General features: G+C 54.1%; 1 protein-coding gene across 1 annotated transcript in view; it reads right to left on the bottom strand.

Annotated features, from left to right (window-relative positions):
• Positions 1 to 7,244: 7,244 nt before the first annotated feature.
• The window catches only part of SMAD7 (SMAD family member 7), a 31,305-nt gene continuing 19,333 nt past the window's right edge, over positions 7,245 to 19,216 (bottom strand). Inside the window, exon 4 of the mRNA XM_032309669.1 lies at positions 7,245 to 9,322. Within this exon, the coding sequence (XP_032165560.1) occupies positions 8,784 to 9,322 (539 nt within the window). The 3' untranslated portion in view covers positions 7,245 to 8,783. The remainder of the gene's footprint in view (positions 9,323 to 19,216) is intronic.

Genomic DNA, 19,216 nt, shown 5'->3' with positions numbered 1-19,216 from the left:
CATCCAGGGGTGTATCTTTTAAATGAATACCAGCATCTTTTAAACTCGGCTCCAATACTAGACATGAAAATGAACAGTCTGCAGAAATGTCTGGGATGTATTATTAAGTGACATAAGCAGGTTGCAGGCCGATGTGTATACCACGGCTTCATTTATGAGACGTGTATATGTGTGTGTATGTAGGAGCTGAGGCCAAATTTAGAAAGGGGCTGTATTAAAGCCTCCGTAGGCTCTGGGAGTGGCTCTGGAATGCATAATTTTAAATGATGACATGGAAGATGGTTTTTACCTTTGATTTGGGGGTTTGGGGTATTTTTAAAATTTGAAAACAAAAGTCTGTATAAATAAAAGGAAACTCTCCATCCCCCATGCTCTGTTCCCAGTACACACCATTCCATTACCAAGGCTGGCAGCCCAACCCTGTCTTTCTTGTTATTCCCAGCATCCTCTCCTGCTCTGGAATTACCCTGGGCAGGGCCTCTGGGACAAGTCTCCCGGGCACTGTAATTTCCCCGGCTGCGGTGTGTCATTAAAAGATCTGGCACTGATGACACAAAGCCCAGATGCAGCAAAGATTCCAGGCCCTGATGGGACAGGAACACCTGGCCAGGAGAAGGCCTCCTGGCAGAGATACGCCCAGAGTCTCAAGCCACCTCAGCGGGATGTGGGCCTCAGGAGGTCTCTGCACCTCCTCAAGGAAACAAACCGAGAAAACGTCACTTGCCAAGCGGCAGCCTCCCAGGGGTCTCGGGGCTCACATCAAGGGGTGTAGAAGGAGGCAGATCTGACTGCTGCTCTGCCACTTGCTAACTCTGAGGCCCTCCCCGGGCCTCCATCTCCTCATCTGTAAAATGGGATAATGACAGCCCTTACCTTGGAGACACCACCAAGTGCCTGGCAGAGAGTGCCTGACACAGACTTAGCCTTCGGTAAATGCAGCTTGCTGTGACTGCTGGGGCCCGGGCGGGGAGCTTACGTGGCCACGGTCACTCCACGAGGCAGAGTTTCACGTTCACCTTTTGGGAGACAAATGCAAGGGTGCACTCCTTTCTTTTCGCAAATATAAAGCAAGCAAGACTCACTGTTGTTGGGGGAAACTGAATTCACCTGAAACTCGAATGCATGTATTTTAGCTGAAACGTAAGTAGTCACTCCACATTGGTTCACCCAAGGAATATCTTATCTGTCGAGGGCTAGGCTCTGCTCTGGATGCTGGGGATATGGCGGCTACCAGAGCGAAGCCTGGGCCATCTCAGAGCCTTGTCTCTGCTGGGAGAGTCAGCCTCTAGCAGAACCTACAAAGAGATACATCATTAAGTGTTAGACAGGTAGGGTTCCTACAAGACATATGACGTCAAACAGGGCTATGAAGACCACTAAGGTGAGATAAGAGTGATAAACCGGGAATGCCCCCTGAGGATTCAAATCAGTGTGTTCACTTGAGCCGGGCCTCTGCTTCCGGAACGTTCTCTCCTTGGCTGACTAGTGAGGAAGCCCAGGAGGGCACTGGTCTTGGCGGAGACTCAGCTGGCCCTGGGCGGGCTCGAAGGGTACAGGTGGCTTGCTCCTGTGGAGATGGGTGTGTTGAGGAGGAGAGGGGCCGCAAGGGCTTATAGGAGATGAGGAGCAGGCCAGTGCGGGGGGGGGGGGGGGGTAGCATTTTCAGGAGGCCGTGGGGAGACTGTGCCCCCAGAGGGCACTCCAGCAATCCCTCAAGGGGCACTGGTGCGGGTGACCTTGCTGCTCACACTCTCAACAGTGGGTACTTACTGCGCCCCTCCTACAAGCCCAGAGCCAGGTGTGTGCTCTGGAAGCTTCCAGGAAGGATGAGCGCTGGGGCCCGACCCACAGGAGCCCCAACCAAGCTGCAGATACAAGACCCATCTTCACGAGAAGCAGAGGGCACCGCGGATTCGGGGAGCACGGGAGTGTGAGGAACATGTCCCGGACGCATGCGCACAAGCAAACTGCCCGATCTCAGTCCCGTAACACACAGAAGGTGCACCTTCACACGAGGTCCTCTACGGGCCCTGTGGTTTCTGGGGGCCGGGATCCAGGGATCCGGGCTTGCACCTTCCAGGTCCCTGGTGTAGGGGGACGGGCTGACCAGGCTTGCGATGCTTCAGCCTAGACGGGGCCCCCCTGCATCAGCCAGAGTGAGTCAAATGGCCCCGTACAAACTACAGGGGCGGCTGGGAAGGCAGGAGCACATGGCTTCTCCCCGAGTGACCCCTCCTTCCCGCCAGGACGTGGCAGGCTGAGCAGTAGAAGAGGAATCCCAAAGGGACGTCCTCGGACGGAGCAGACGAGTGTCGTGCTTTGGGAAGGCTAGCCCCAGGATAGACTTAAGGAGAGCTGCCCGGCCTGGCTCTGCCATCCCCAGGCTGGGTGACCCCGTTAAGCCACTGACATCCCACGTTCTCAGTTTCTTCTTCTAACATGGGGTTGGTCAGAGCCTCCCTCCAGCACCATTTGCAGAACGTGTGTGAAGGTGACATCATTATCTCCGAATTAGCTATATTTTCGTTCAGGTTCAATGCAGCCCTAAGAGACATATTCTCTTTCTACCTCCAAGGCCTCTGTGTCCTGCCTGCAAATCCAAGGCCCAGACTCCGTCTCCTACTCTTCTACACACTGGGCCGGGGATAGGCACCAATGTGGCCCGTCCCCACCCCACCACCGCAGCCCTCACCTAGCCTTCCTCCCCAGCCTCCTACCCCCGCCAACCAGTAAATCATCCCTGAATTAATCGAAGTTCTTGCACTGGTCCGAACTCACTAGGGGCCTCCTCCAGCGGCCACTTTGTGTTCAGCACATTAATCGCAGCTGGGAGTGGGGAGAGACCCCATTTTTAGAAAATCATTACTTTCAGAAAGAGAAGGGGGAGCTCTTCTGGTTGGGGAAAACTGCTGAGCTGGTAGCTCGGGGCTCCTGTCAAAGCACCAGGAAACTCGGGGCTAGTCTAGCTACTTGTGGCTCAGTGGGCACAACTTGGGGGCTCCTCCTCCCCAGGGCCAAGGCACACCAGCCCCCCACCTGACTCCAGCTAGCATGTACCTCCTGCTCTAGGCCTGGGCTCAGCAGTTTGCTGGCGTTCGGAGCAGGAAGGATCACCCTGGAACTGACCACCACCCCCACAGTGGATTGGCTTCCTTGTGTGGCCAGCTTCGGCTACACCACATAGAGGTTATGTTCAGCCCCTGCCTTCAGGTCCAGGACAAAAAGAAGTCTGGGGACCCCTGATCAAAGCTGCTGCCTTGACTCGAGCATCTAGCAGATTAAATGATAAGAAATTGCCATCTTTGTAGGTCACGATGATCAGATCGTAGCTGTCCCACGTGGCTCAACCTAATTATCATATGGCCAGCCCTTCAGATGTATCTTCTCGCTGATCCCCCTTCGTGGCCCCCCGAGGCCATTTTGTTTCAGAAATTGAGGTTCAGAGAGGTTAAGCGGCTTGCCTGAGGAAGTACTCAGACCTGGTCTATCCGACTGCAACACCTCAGGGCCAAGTCACATCCTACTTGGGGTCAGACCCCCCATCCCACCTGCCCCCACGCTCACTCATTCAGGAGCCGGGCTTCGGCTGTTTTCTGCCAACAAGTTCACTGACAGAAAGCCCCTCGGCAGGCGGAGCGTGGGACCGAGTGACCCGCGGGGGAGGCTGCGCGTGCTGGGCTCAAGGGTGATCAGATCAGTTCAGTCCTTCCAAACCAGAACTTGTTTCACAAAAAACCATGCCCAACGTAGTCACCCCATGACCCAGACCTGCCCCTAGAGATCAGATAGCAGAGAAATGGTGAAGTCTGACACTACCACTTACCGGCAAGGGGGCGGTGCGGGGTGGGGGGGGTGTTGGGCGACTCTTTTAACCTCAGTTCCTTCATCTGTAGAATGGGGCTAGTAATGGCATTTTTTTTTAGGGTAGTTGGAAGGATTATATGGGGTCATTCTAACGTGCTTGGAATGCTCGGGACACTGCCTAGCACATAGTCAGGACAGGATCAGTGCTGATTGTTATTCTTACTATTCCTAGCCCAAGCTAAGTGCGGAGTTTTGCCTGCCCCTGCCTCATTCATACGGCAAGCCCGGTCTAGCATTGTGCCAGGAGCTGTTAGGATAGCGGGTCCTAAGTGGGGCCCCAACCAAGGCTTCCGAGTGCCAAGAGCTCATGGGATCAGTAGAGGAAAAAGAATTCTACACTGGGGATGGCTCTTTAGGGCAGGCATTTTTAAAAGGCGGAAGGCTTTCTGGAGAAGGTATGGCCCGAGTTACATCCTGAAGGTGCAGGAAAAGACGGCCAGTGAAGAAGCTGGCAAGCACGTGCTGGGAAGCCAGGAGCAAGGTGTGTTTGAGTCTCCTGGGGCCAAGGGACTGGGGTGGGGAGGTTAAAAGGTGAGGTCTGCAGGGGCTGATGCTAAAAGGCCAGCCAGTGGGATGAGAGGAAGGCAGGCCACGGAGGCGCCCCAAGGCCCTGAACTGAATCATACGAGTGGAGCCTGAAAGAGAATGTGGGTGACAGATTTCGCATTTTTTAAAAAAATATTTTTATTTGTCAGAGAGAAAGAGAGCATAAGCAGGGGAATTGGCAGGCAGAGAGAGAAGCAGTTTCCCCGCTGAGCAGGGAGCCTGATGTGGAACTCGATCCTGGGACCCCAGGATCACTACCTGAGCTGGTGGTAGCTACTTACCCAACTGAGCCACCCAGGAGTCCTAGACATTTGCATTTTCTAATTACAGATCAAATAAGGCAGGAAGGGCAGGATTTGGTTATTTCACATGGCAGCCAGGGCCAGGGAGATGAGAGAACCCGGGTTTCTGGTTGTGGCTGAGGTAGCCACGGGTGAGGGGAGATACGGCCATCAGAGGGATGGGGCTGCCCAGGGAGAGGGCAGAACCCTGCAAGACACCCCAAAATGTGAGGCGTGAGCTTAAAGACAAAGGAGAAGAATCAGGCAGCAGGAAAGCTTTCTTCCAATGTGTGGGGCACCTTCACTGCCCTCCATTAATCCAAACCCCAGCTGCTCTGGAAGCCTGGTCTCCTCTGGGAGGCCCAGGTGGTCCAGGGTACTGACCTCACTCCCCTGTTGGGTGGGTGTGTTGTCCTCCAGCATCCCCCGAAGGAAGGTGCCCCCCCAACAGCAGTCCTGGTACTCCTGGCACGTGGAAGACGTTCAGGGGAGGACTGGGTGGAGGGGATGACCACGGTGGCCAGCAAACCCCCAGGTTCCCCCTAAGCATTACAGCCAGTCATGCCTCCAGGGCCCATGTGCCCCCACCCCAACTCCAGCCTCCCAGGGCTGCAAGTTGAGTCCAGATAACCCAAGAAGGCAGCTTTCTGCCTCCAGCATCAGAGGCCCTGCTGTTCAAGCAGGTGGCATAGTGGTGGCCCAGCTTCTTCTGATCTTGAGTTTCAAGGCTGTCACCACCAGGATTCCATCAAATAGACGTCTCCACAGGGACGAAGGACAAAGATCTCTCAACCCTGGAGTGAGATCCTGAGCTCTCCACGTGCAATCTCCCTAAGTGACCTTTGGCAGGTCTTTTAACTTCTCAACACCCACATTTTTGCAGAGGGGTCCTAGTGGGGATTAAGTAATTCCCTTAAATGCTTAGCTTAGCATCATGCCTGGCACCTGGTTACGCATCCAGTAAGTGGCAATTATTATTATTATTAAAGTGCTTCCTGCAGGCCGATGCAAGTCAAGAGTAAACGAAAATGGCTTTGCCTGCTCCCTAAAGTAACACCTCCCACCCCCACCCCTCCTCCACCACTACCACCCCAGAGTTAATTAAAACCCTCCTTGGGTGTTTTCCAGACAATGGGATTTTACACTTATTCTGGGTTGCAGAACTAGAATGGCAGCGGTTTTGCTTCCACCAATAAAAAGCAAAAAGCTGCTTTGATAGGTAGTAAGCTCCCCATCACCTCATGTGTAACAAGCTGGTCCGGACCATTTGGCAGACATGCTCAAGCATAAATGAGAATGCAGTAGTATTTCTCACTACACAACTGTATAGTAATTCTATTGAATGACAGCAGTGCCTGTAGGCCGTAGGGCTTTGTGTCATTATTTGGCAAAATAAAATATTGATAATCCTACTTTGGCCCTCCAAAAAGGTTTTTTGAAATTATACCAGTTTGTAGTATCCAAAATATATATATATATATATTTTATATATATATATATATATTTTTTTTTTAAAGATTTTGAGAGACTGAGAGAGCACAAGCAGGAGGAGGAACAGAGGGAGCAGCAGACTCCCTGATGAGCAGAGCCCAATGCAGGGCTCCGTCCCAGGACCCTGAGATCATGACCTGAGCCAAAGGCAGATGCTTAACCAACTGAACCACCCAGGCACCCATGATATCCAACATCTTAACCCCCACTCCAAAGAGACCTCCCCATCCCCTCAATCTTAGGTTCAAGATCTAGACACCTACACAACCCTGTCTGGTGCCCAGATTGGACCGACCGCTTTTGTCAGAGGCCTTGAATCCAAAACTTGGCTTAGATCCAATAGCAGAAACCCCAGGGGCAGGGGCAGGGGCAAAGACAGGCCCAGGGAGGTGATTCAGCAGCAAGTGCCACTGGGAACTGTGGCGAGCCAGCAGACAGGAACAGTCACAGGAAGAGCTCTGGCGGACAAGGGAGATCGAAGAGGACCTGACCAGGTTCGCTGCAGCCAACTCCCTGAGTGCCCGGTACAGAGCCTGGGAGAGACCTAGGAGGTGGCATGATCCCTCTGCCCACCACCAACACTCAACCTCCATCAACCTTCCCTCTAGGTCCTTAGCCCTCAGGGAAGCAGTCTTGAAATCCAGGGTGACAGTGACCTTCCTCTGGGAAAGGTACAGTGGGGCTTAGGGTTTGACGTCAAGTAAGGAGTAAGAACCAGAAACCAGAGGGATCCAGGTTCCTCCCCATCCCATCCCCCAGCGCAACCCCCCCCCCACCCCGCGCTTTGTAACTCAGGGATCCCTGAGGTTGACGAATTCAGGACACCAGGCCAGTAACGGCCTAGAGTCACTAAGTACTAACAAAAAGAGGGGTCTTTGCAGCTACGGAATAGATGGTGGCTGAGCAGGCTGTCCTGAACGTCCCTTTTGTGGCCCACCCCCCCCTTCCTCCCCAACCAAGCACTGGGCCAAGAGGACCCCACTGTCCTGGATTCCAATGGACAGCCCCTCCTACGTCCCTCCCACCAGAAGAAAAAGGAGCTGGAGGACATGGAATCAAGTATACGTTTTAAAAATTGTTTAATGGAACATAAACTCCTTTAGAAAAACATTCAGCCAGGTGATAACACCCATAGAAAAAAACACCAATCTCGTGTTTATCTTTTTTTAATTTGGCATTTGTTATTTGCATTTATATTAAAGCAAAGTGCATCTTTTATTTTTCTTGTTTATACACATTGCACAATACATAAATAATGATGCTTATAAAACGTCTTTATATTTACAAGTAATAATATATTTATATATAACATAAAATACATTTTTTCTTTAATAAATCTCAGGGTTTTTTTTTTTTTTCAAGGAGTCCTTTCTCTCTCAAAGCACTACAATGCTAAATTTCCAATGAGAATGCTTCTCTTGTTCATTTAAACCTTTGTAGTTAGAAAAATAGCTTATGTTAAAGTCTAAACATGCTCATTGAGCTAAGAGCAGTGTCAACGTTATCATACGAGTGTATGAGTTGTAGAAGAAATGAAAGAAGAGTTAGGTGTCAGCCCAGGGCGGTACCTTGGGTTATGATGGACCGAATCCTTCTTGGTGGGAAGGGGGGCTGCCGAGAAGTCTCCCTTCCAGGGCTGCTCCCCTCGCTGGTCTAACAGCAGAGCTCAACACACAGGCGGCAGAGGGGAGGAAAGTGCTGAGCTGGTTTTCTGAGTTGGGGTTGGTGGGGCGGGGTGGGGCGGGGTGGGGTGGGGGGGGACACGACCTGATGTGACCAGGGCAAGGGAGAGGCTGAGGGGCTTGGGAGGGGCCCTGGGAGGGCAATACTGCACAGGTAGCCCTCGGGAAGCCCATCTCAGAGATATCCAGGAACAGATGACCAAAAAAGACACAAGGACAGCAGGGTGGCTGGAGGGGGAAGAAGACAAGCATGAAACAACTGATTCTAGTTCAGCCTCTTTGCAGGGTTGCTTCTAAGAAGCCTGCAGACAGGCCCGTGTCCTAGAAGGGGAGAAGCAGGGGTGGGAGTTGGGGGGAGGCTTTTCCAGGGATGGGGGACAGAGCCTGGCTCCTGGCAGCTGTTGGAACCCCAGCTGCCAGCTTGCCCAGGCACTGCCGCTGCCCCAATGAGCATGTCCACAGGGCAGGAGAGACAGAGCTGGGAGCACAGACCGCCCCGCAAGGACACCTGTACGATCCACAGACGCACACGCACTTGCCCACGCGTCTGGCCTGACAAGGGAATCGAGGACCCCCCGTGAGGGCCCGCTCCCCATTCTTATACTACGTCCGGTGGTACGAATTCTTGCCTCCCTTCTTCCTCCTGGGCTGTCCTGCCGGCCATACCCCGCCACCCCCGTCCCCCCGCAAAAAAAACCCTGACCGTTTTTTTCATAAGCTATTTCTCAAAGTTAACGAAACAAACAGAACATAAACGAGAACGACAAGCAGCAGGGTGGGGGTGGGGAGGAGGAGGAGGACGACGACACGCGACGGACCAGAGTCTGCATGAAAAGCAAGCACTCGGGAGGAAAGTATTAGCAGCAACGTCGTTTGGCCTGGGCCCGCGCGGCGCCCGCTGCGTCCCCGGCCCGCGCGGCTACCGGCTGTTGAAGATGACCTCCAGCCAGCACGGGCAGCTGCTGATGAACTGGCGGGTGTAGCACTGGCCCCAGCCCTTCACAAAGCTGATCTGCACGGTGAAGCCAGTCCACGGCTGCTGCATGAACTCGTGGTCGTTGGGCCGCCGCAGGCTGTACGCCTTCTCGTAGTCGAAAGCCTTGATGGAGAAACCGGGGAACACCTTGTGTACCAGCAGCGTCCTGGAGTCCGGGTTGTCCAGTGTGGCTGACTTGATGAAGATGGGGTAACTGCTGCGGTTGTACACCCACACGCCATCCACCTCCCGCGTGAGCTGGATGCCGCAGCCGATCTTGCTCCGCACCTTCTGCACCAGCTGACTCTTGTTGTCCGAATTAAGCTGTCCAAGGCAAAAGCCATTCCCCTGAGGTAGATCATAGAAGATATCCAGGGAGGGCTCCTGGACACAGTAGAGCCTCCCCACTCTCGTCTTCTCCTCCCAGTATGCCACCACGCACCAGTGTGACCGATCCCCAGGCTCCAGAAGAAGTTGGGAATCTGCAAAACAAGATGGCGGACATGGTTGGTGGTGATGGGGGCTGATGGTTCCCTCTTCCTCCGCAACAGCCAAGACTACCTCAGCTCTCGTCAGGGATGGTGCTGGTGCTGGATACGTATGCGGCCAGCTCTGGAGTCCTTGTATGGGGGGGCTAGGGATGAAGAACCCGCGTTTCAACACGGGGCTCCCTGGGGCACCTTGTCCCTCTCCCTACACCCCATCCCACCCCCCACAATCAGGTCAGAGACCCAGGACACCAGCGTGTTTGCCTGTGGGGCCAAAGGAAGCCCTTTCCCTGCAGAGCTCAGAAGCCAGGGACTCAGGAACTCCACTGGTCCCAGTTTGGGGGCAAGAAAAGGCCTTCCAGATGGCCTAGAGTTACAGCCCTTTAAATTCAATGGGACCTGAAAGCTTACAGCTCTAAGAGCCCCTGGTCCTCCTCAGGAGAAAACCAGGACCCAGAAAGCCTATTGTTCGGGCCTCACAGATGACACAGCCAGACCCACAACCCAAGTCTCCAGACTCCAGGGTCCCCTCACTAGGTGGTGTCTGTGTTTGTCACCAACTTCTCAGATCAGCACCTTGGTCATAAAAGAGCACCATCTGATAAAATGAAAGTGCAGGTGGTTTGAGGCACAAACATCTATCTTCCTCACAGAAAGAGTGGCGTGCTCAGTCTGTCTGTCAGCAGCAGCTCTGTACACAAAGGGCGAATTCAGTCAAAATGCCAAATCACAACACACGGATTGGTGTTAACCCAGACTACCTTGACGAAGCTTCCTCCAGCCCAGACAGAAGATTATGTGTCTGGGATGGGCTGACCTTCCCTCCAGTGCCCTTCCTCTGCCTGTTGTACCCCCCTCTACCCCCCCCTCAGAAGCATGGAGACACCTTGCCCTGCCCCCCTCCAGGCCCCCCTTCCCCAGCTTCCCTAGACTTGTTCTTCCCACAGGCAGCCAGGAGACCGGGGTGATTCTGGTAAGGTGACTTTCCCAAACAGACACCCAGAGCTCTTTTGGGGGGGGGGGGGATCCTGTGGAGGGAAAGGGAGGCCCCAGCGGCTGGCATTCCAACTCCTCCTTAAGCTGGAGCCAACGGGGCAAGGCCTCAGACCATAAATCTCCCCAGCCAGGCCAGGCTGCAGGAACGCTGTGGTCTGCGGCGGCAGGGCGGAGACCGGAAGTCTTGTATTTGTTAACAAAAATGGGGAAAGGCAGAGGCCTCCTGCTTTCCCCTGCAGCCCCGCTTCTCACTCACTGGGGGTTCAGGGCCTGAAGGTGGGGGCTAGCTGTGGGATGGCCAAGGCCGACAGAGCACGGCAGCTGGGGGTGGACGAGGGCTCAGGGACCTGTGTCCTGCTGCCCCAGCAGGATGGGTAAAACCCAGGGCAGCTCTGCACACAACTGCTTCCAACCTTCACAGGCATGTTAGGACCTGGGAACCCGTCAGCTCCATTAACTTTTTTTTTTTTTTTTTTTTTAAAGCAGTAGCCAGTCTCGCATGGAGGTGTTCTGTGAGGAAGTCTGTACAACGTGCACTGTGACCCACGGAGGCAGCCACACACAGCCTTAACCTGAGTGACCACTGTCTCCTACAGACACCTTCCCCCGCCCAAACTGGCCTTCCCAACGCCTACCCAGCCAGCCAGACAAAATGAGGACGCTGAGGGCTCCCTGCTCTCAGTACCCCCCTCCAAAAATCAACCCCAGAAAACTGGCCTGTCACCCCCAGCCCGTGGTTCTATGAAGCCTCCGTGTGAGAGAGGCTGTAAGTCCGTGAGGGCGAGCGAGCATGTGAGCGTTTGCGTGCGTACACTCTGGAACATATGGAAAAACAAGAGAGGGACAAGGGCTCCAAGCAGAGGTGACTCATCAGGCATTAACTTGTTTCTGCAGAGTATCCATCAACTGCTAATAAACTCCCGAGTGCTGGCAATCTTCTTTGAACTTTCTCGTGGAGGGAGCAGGGCTCAGGGGCCTGTACCAAAGACCCGTGAGATCTGTGTAAGAGTTCTCTGGCATGCAAGCTTGCTGGGGAGGAAGGCAAGACCGCCCTGCTGTTTTAGGGAGGAAGGTGTTTTGAAATGTAAGAAACTCTTGCTTATGCTTATTATCCCCACTCGGGGCAAGAAACCTGGTCTGGAAAGATGATGGGGAGATGGGCGGGGGTGGGGGGGAGTCGCTGGGAGGGAGATTCAGAGACCCTGGGTGGAGCCTCAAGATACTTTGTTTCATGGAGCTCGGCCCTCCTGAAACCTGGCACCAGCTAGCTGGGAAGAGGAGGAGGGGTAGGAGGTGCAGGGTAGGGTTGGGTGGGGTGGGGGCCTGGATCAAGTTGCCTGTGCCAGGCCCACCAGAAAGGGGTGGGGGGGCTCCCCCGCCGGCTGCCCAGCAGCCTCTGGGGGCAGGGGAAGCTGGGGATGGGGGGTGGGCCTGAGGTTGGAGAGGCCCAGAGCCCTGGGGGGAGGGGGAGGGGGAGGGGGAAGGGGAAGAGTTTGGGCACATTTCTCTTTTATCTGTGTAGCCCGCCAGTCCACCCAGCAATTTGCCACCAGACATCCCCGGAAAAAACCTTTTTCTGTTGAGGTTAATGGCCAAGCCCAGAACACCAGCAGTGATAGGTGTCCCTGTGCATGAGCAAAACCCTGGGAAGCCCACTAGGTGCCCTTAGCCGCCCTAGGACCCTCACCAGCTCCTTCCCAGCCCTGCCCCTCCAAGCTTGCCCCACAGCCACCCCCAGCCTCCCAGCGGCCAGCTACCTCCTCTCCTCACCGCTCCTGGGCTATCTCCAAACACAGAAACCCATGCCTTCCAGCAAGACCATCCCACCAGCAAAGGCCTCTTTAACACATCACACTTCTGGGGGCCTGGGACAACATCCTACATTGCCAACTCAGAGATATGCCCCAAATTCCCCACCATTTGGGCTCATTTCTGGGAAACACTCAGCATCATCTTCAGAGAAGCACAGTTCCCTGAACTGGGCCACAGCCCACAACCATCTCCCCACAAAGGTCAAAAGGTTTAGCTCCTAGAGGGGCTCCCCGGGCCTCCGGGGGAGAAGCGGGGAGGCTCTCACACAGAAAAGTGTCCCTCATTCCAAGAACTAAGGAAGAACCTCAGAAGCCTGCCTTTGACTTTTCCTCATGGATGCTGGTACTTATCCTCCAAAGGCAAGACTCGCAGGCCCTTGTTAACTTCCCTCAGCTTTACAACCTTTTCCGGTATTTTCAGCGACTTCTCTGCCTCCTCCCAAAAAACTATACAGGGGCTTGTTTTAAAACTGTATTTGTGCATTTTAAAGCATCCAAAAGAAAAGCTGTGTTGTAAAAAGCCAACTAATCAGATGCCTGCTCACAATTTTTTCTTTTTATTACAGTTTAGGGAATTTCTGGAGCAACCCCAGAAAAATGCTGAATCCGCCTGAAATTCCTTTAAGGTTGTTCTCCCCCTCCCCTTCCTCATTTCCCTTAAAGCATAAAAACCTACCCTTTAAAAGGAAGGGGGGGCTGTTGAGAAAGGAAAGGATTTTGCTTGTGTTTGCACTTGCATTAGGGAAGACCACTTAACAAGAAGCTCCCTGCCTCTTTACAAAGAGTTATTTAATTACCCTGGCTCATGAATGAACAGTCCTGACCCTTCTAGAAGACGGGAGACTCCTGAATGACTCGCACGCCCAGGGTTCTCAAAGGCAGTGGGTGACCAGACCCCAGAATTTTCCATTTTTGTCTGAAGGCGTGAGGACATGAAGAGAAATGGAGAGAGAGGACAGACCAAGCTCAGTGCCTCAATGGCACCATTTCTGGTCTCTTGCTTATGAAGCTGACCGTGAGGGCCAGAGAGGCAGGACTGTTCCAAAACATCCCATGGTGCTCTGAGGACAGGGCACGGACAGGAGGCCATTGGTGCCCGGCTACGTCACACAGAGGAGTGCTGCTGGGGAAAGTGGGGTCCCCGAGATTCTGGTCTTTCCAGACAGGAACACAGCAGGGAACCAGGCCAGTATAGATAGACTGAGCCACAGCAGTGGGGCCCACTGTTACCCGTGCCCAACTGCTGGGGCACAGGGGACAGGAGTAAGAGGTAGGCTAGGAGAGGTCTAACCCACTCTCCTCTCTGCAAGGCTCTTATAAAGAGGATGTCTCAAGGCGCCTGGATGGCTTAGTTGGTGAAGCATCTGCCTTGGGCTCAGCTCATGAGATCCCAGGGTTCTGGGATCGAGTCCTACATCAGGCTCAGCGGGTAGTCTCTCTCTTCCTCTCCCCCTCGTGCTCTCTCAAATAAAATCTTTAAAAAAATAAAGAGACGTCTCTGCCAAAAATCCCACAGTGGGTCAAGGCCTGTGTGCCCCCTCCCCAGCGCCCCAGCAGAGGGAGACGGGGCAGAAAACAGCTGCTTTCACGCAGATGGCTAAGGGCAAGCAAAGGGCACACAGGGAGACACACAAGTTAAACCCAGCAACCTTGGTACGCAAACACGGCCACGCCTCGCCTGCCACAGGTCCAGGGTCCTCCCTCCGCGGGACTCAGGCGCCACCCTAGGTTGCCTCATCCTGTCCTCCCCCCACCTCAGACATCTCAAAGGTTAACAGCACCCGTCAGCCCTGTTCCCCACCCTGGTCAGGAAACGGGCTGTCCCAAGAGCAACCAGCCCACTTCGGGGACAAGGACTGAGATAAGAGGGACCATCTGTCCCATCTACTCTCAACCCAAACACTTGCAATGAACAAGGAACCCTGCTGGGTCTACTGTCCAATCCCCAAAGACTGAAACCTAAAGCAGCCGTGGAGAAAACCCACTGGGTCTGAGCTCCACTCAGGTTCTGGAGGGAACTCGAATCTGCCAGGTTTACGACCTCGTCCAGAACACCCAAGATTCTGCCAGGGCTCCCTTTGATTCCTACAGACAACCTTGGGGTTTGGAACGTGTTACCCACAGGGGCTGAAACAAACTCCAAACACTTCCCAGTTAACCCTGAAAATGTTCAGACTCAGCCCATCACCGCTAACCCCAAGTTCCTCCACCAAAGAGATCAGGCAATGGATTCTGGTTGGTAAAAGGCAGGACTGAGAAGGTTGGGCTGTTTCCAGACTCTGGAACAAGATCTCTTCATTGAGGTGGATTGGGGTGGGGGTGGGGGCGCACAGGAGGACCACAGGGTCTGCTTCAAAGGCCAGAGAACTTGCTCTGGGGTCCCTGTGGTCCAACCAGCCGGACTCCCTGAAACCTGGCCCCCAGGGAACTCGGACTGTGCGATACCCCCACACCCAGCTAGAGTCCGACACCCCTTCAGACCTCTCTCCCTCAGCACCATGGCAGTGACTTAAGCTCCCAGAGCTCCCAGGGCCAGCCTCCCAGGGCTGTTGTGACAATCTGATACGAAGTGGCCAGGGGCCATGACCTGGCTTGTGCTACACATGCTGGTCTCCTCTCTCAGACATCTTGCCTTGGGTTCTCCAACTTCTTGAAAACGCTACCCAATGCTACCCACCCCTTCTCCCCCCAGGGAAAAGAACCGTCTTGGGTCATGCCCATACCTAATGAGCATTTACTATGTCCGGGCCCAGGTGGAAGGGATCACATGACAACGCTATGAGGTTGCAGCCTGTTAAGTGTCTTTATGCTGTGAAAGGGGGAAAAGAGCCACCGATCACTTGCCCAACAGAGCTGGAACTCCAGGCCAGAACAGTGGCCGACGTGAGCCGCAGTGGGCAGCTACCTCTGACCTCTGAGGTTACTGGCCCTCTCCAAATACTAGAGGAAGAAAATTAAGTGTCCTTCAGAACACGCTTTGGAAACATGATGCCTACTTCACATTTTACGTCACTATTTCCCTTTCAATGAGGACCCTGAGCGTGGGGTCCAGCTCCCCTGCACCAAGCGGGGGAAGGAACCGGGTTTCTTGGCCAGCAAGCCGCTCTACGATCTTGGCCAAGTGGCTTGCCCTCCCCCAGAGGCTCAGTCTGACCCAACCCTAACTAATATGAAGGAGGCAAGGACACAACAGGCCCCCCCGCCCCAGGCTCTCCAGTGTCTAGCTACATTCTGTGATTCACAGAAGTGCCCCATCAGTATGAACACAGGTTCCATTTATTTTTACTACCTTCCGGAGAGTAAGAAAATCACGCTGGGGAGCCTGGCACATTTTTGCATTTAATTTGCAACAATAAGACAAAACAAAATCAAATCAAAAGGGAAGAGAGATTTGAGCCAGATTTTGCGGTGTCCCTCTGTAAACCGGTTTCTTTTTACATGTGGGGAGGTACAAGCTGTGTGTGCTCTTTCGTCGCTCACCGCTCTCAGGTAGAGGAGGATCGCCAGGGGAGGGTCTCCGCCCATATCACCACTTTGCTTCCCAATGTCTACCCAGGCCTGGCCCCCTCAAGTTTCTCGCCATCACCTCTCTCCTCCTGCGAACTCCTGAGCTCACGGATTCAGCAGATCCTGCTTATCATCTAGGAGACTGATACCTGACTGTGCCTTACAACCAGTTCCTGAAACTAAAATGGATTCCTCTACCCTCCACTCCCCCAACGGGCCCCACCTGTGTCCCCCAAGGTCCCTCAAATGTCCAAGGCCAGCCCCAGCCCAGGAGACCTCCCTAAGAGCAGTATTTGGCCGGCAGAGACTATAACTGAGGGCAGTGCCGGGCAGGGGAGGGAAGCCACACAAATCAAAAGCTCCCATCTGTCTCGCCAGCCGGGCTGACACGGCTTCCTGTGGCCCAGCCTTCAGCCATGCAAATTATAGCGTGTACCCGGCTGCCTGCCTTCTGAGGAGGCCCGCTCTGCCCAGCTCCAACAGGACTCAGAGGAAGGGTGGGGACTCCCAGCCCGGCCAACTCCATTCATAATATTTACAGTAAATGGGCCTCTGGCTGTTGAGTGTGTACCCAGGCTCCTCATTTCAAGTTCGAATCTCAAGACTCTTCCCCCCTCCATGGCGCACCCTGACGTTCCCACCGTGACCCACCCTCCTAGAAAGGGCATTCACACACCTGCGTACACACAGCCCCCAGACCTGCACGGCACGTATCCGCCATGGTACCAGGTAGGACCCTGGTCACACTCTAAGACGACACAACAAGTGGGACCATCACCCAACAGGAAAATGTCCAAATCATTACCTCCAGGCTCACCCCCCCCCCAGCCTCCCTCCTAGAGACCGACCAGAGATTACCCCCCACATTCCACATGTGGATTCCCAAGTGGGAAGGCATACATGAATCCGACCCAAGAATCATCTCTTAAACGAGTAGAAACTCCCTCCTCTTCTCTGCACTGACCCCGTCTCTAAGTATGTGGGCTGCATGTTCAAACTCCGTAAGCGTCTTCATAAAAATGGATGCATATGTCAACTGTTTTGAAGGACACGACCCCCAGACGTACGAGGTACAGAACACTTCCCGCCTGGTTCTGCGGGTCTTGGGGCTCTGCAGGGAGCTGCTTTTGCTGTGGGGCCCTTTAATAAAAGCTTCATGCACAACGACCTCCAGTACCCCGAAAAGCAGCACAGTATTACAGGACCCAGACACGGGCACTGTCCCCCCCACCTCCCCAAAGCTCCTGCAGCTTTTCTAAAGGGTAGGAAAACCGTCGAAGACGTGGAAAAACACAGGGAGAAACAAAAGTCCTTTTCATCCCTCCCCTCCCCCAGCTCCCCTTGTTCCACAACAATTATGAAAACTGTTGGATGGGATGGCATTTGAACATTTACTGCATTCCGGCCAATAAATTCCAATGCAGGATCTGATGGAAAAGCCTCCCTCTCCGGCCAGCTCCTGGATCCCCGCCCCCATGCTCGCTCCCAGAGCCATCATTCCTCCTCTTTCTTTACAACCCGACACTGGGGCCTGGCCAGGCCCGGCCTGCACTGTACTCACAGGGAAAAACAACAGTACGACAGACTGGAGACAGTGTGCAGACTGGAAAAGTTAATCATTACTTCTGTCTACCTCTGTAATCTAATCTCTCTGGCTTTGACACACTCGCTGTTCACCCACCCCAGCCCTTTCACCCCCAAAGCACCCAGGGCCTCCCAGGCCTGGGGTGCCCGCCCCGTGAAAGAGGAATGACGCCTCCCCCACCCTTGACTACCATGGCGAGGCCCCCAGAACCCACCAGAAATCGCCTGCCGCTCAGGGCTGTGTGCCCCACGTTTCATAGGACTCTGGGCCTCCCATACATTTGGGCTCCAAACTGGCTTGTATTACTTGTGGAGAACCAGGCCGCCCATCCCCCACCACCCCGGGACAGACTCGGCACCCCCACCCCTTGCGCTGGGGCTCCCCTTCAAAGCCATCTAGTTGCATCAGGGAGCAGGAGGGCTGATCTGAGTCCCCCGCCCCATGGCATCAGTCCGCAACAGACACATGGGCCAAGATGGCGCTGCCCTACAATGCTGCCCCAAAAACCAAACCCAGGGTTACCCCATGACCCAGAAATGCCACTTCTGAATGTGTATCCAGAAGAGTCCTGAAGAAATTAATGGCACACATGTTCACAGCAGCATTTTTCACAACAGCCAGAAAAGTGGAAGCAACACAAGTGCGTCCACTGAAGGGTGAATGAAGGAAGATGCAGAGACACCTACACTAAGAAAGGACCGACACTGTGGCGCGGGCGAGGGCACAGACGAACCTTGAGGAGGTTCTGAGGCGTGACATCAGCCAACCACAGAACGTCACGTGTGGGATGACTGCACTCCTATGTGATACCGAGCACAGTCAAATGCACAGAGACGGACGGAGAAGGGGGCTGCCCAGAGCCGGGGGTGGGAGGCCGGCTGGGGGCTTAGGGTTCTGAGGGGACAGTTTCAGTTTGGGAAAGAGAAGTGGTCCTGGAGGAGGACAGTGGGGGAGGCTGCCCACAAGGTGACAGACTCATGCCTCTGAGCTATGCACTTCAAAACGGTCACGATGGGAAATGTGGGGTGTGTTTTGCCCAAAAAGAAGTTGGAAGGGAGGGGCACCTGGGTGGCTCAGTGAGTTAAGCATCTGCCTTCAGCTCAGGTCATGATCCCAGGGTCCTGGGACTGAGCCCCCACCCCCACTGAGCTCCCTGCTTCTCCCTTTCACACTCCCCTTGCTTGTGTTCCCTCTCTTGCCATCTTTAACAAAACAAAAAAAGAAGTTGGAAGGGAAAGGAAAGGAGAGGGGAAGGGAGAAAGAGGAAAGAAAAAGAGATGAAACAGAAGAGAAGGCCCCACCTCTTTTAATACTTTCTGGTGCTCCGCATTAACCTGGAGGCCTTAAGTACAGGTGATTCACTGGTGGGCTTCCGCCCATCACAAGCATAAAGGCCCCCTGAAAATGCATGCAAATTTTGGTATGCGTATGCATTTTTATGGGGAAGGATTCCTCAACTTTCACTCATTCTTGGGAGAATTTGCAAGCCAAGAAATGTGAAGAACTATCATGTTTTTATTCGCGCATGCAAGAGGCCGTTATCCACCCAGCACCTCAGCAACAGGGGGTCTCATTACCTCCCCTCAAAATCCAAGAACCAAAGACCACACAGATCACAGGATGCTTTGCAAGTTCTGCAAGGGCACTTGGGAGAGACCAGTCCAACATCTTATTTTGCAGATGAGAAAAACTTGAGGCCCTGGAGGCCACCGGCCAGCAAAAAGCTCCACCTTCAGCCAGGAAAAGTCTGCCAGCCCCTAGGGACAGACACCTCGGGGGGGGAGTGCTCTCCCTCCCACTGTCATTCTCCAGGGCCCCTCCCAGGACGCCTGCATGCCCCCCACAGCAGGCCTCCTCCCCCAGGCAACACCCCCCAGCAGGGGTCTTCATTCTGACCCCACCGAGCTGGAGATGGGGCCCATCTATTTTTAAGAGCTGTACTGTGCACCCAAGCTCGCAGAAGACTCAAATGGCTCTTTCGCTCTGGGT

Source organism: Mustela erminea, chromosome 13 (genome assembly GCF_009829155.1).
Source record: "Mustela erminea isolate mMusErm1 chromosome 13, mMusErm1.Pri, whole genome shotgun sequence".
NCBI lineage: Eukaryota > Metazoa > Chordata > Mammalia > Carnivora > Mustelidae > Mustela > Mustela erminea.
This window is presented reverse-complemented; position numbering and strand designations above follow the sequence as displayed.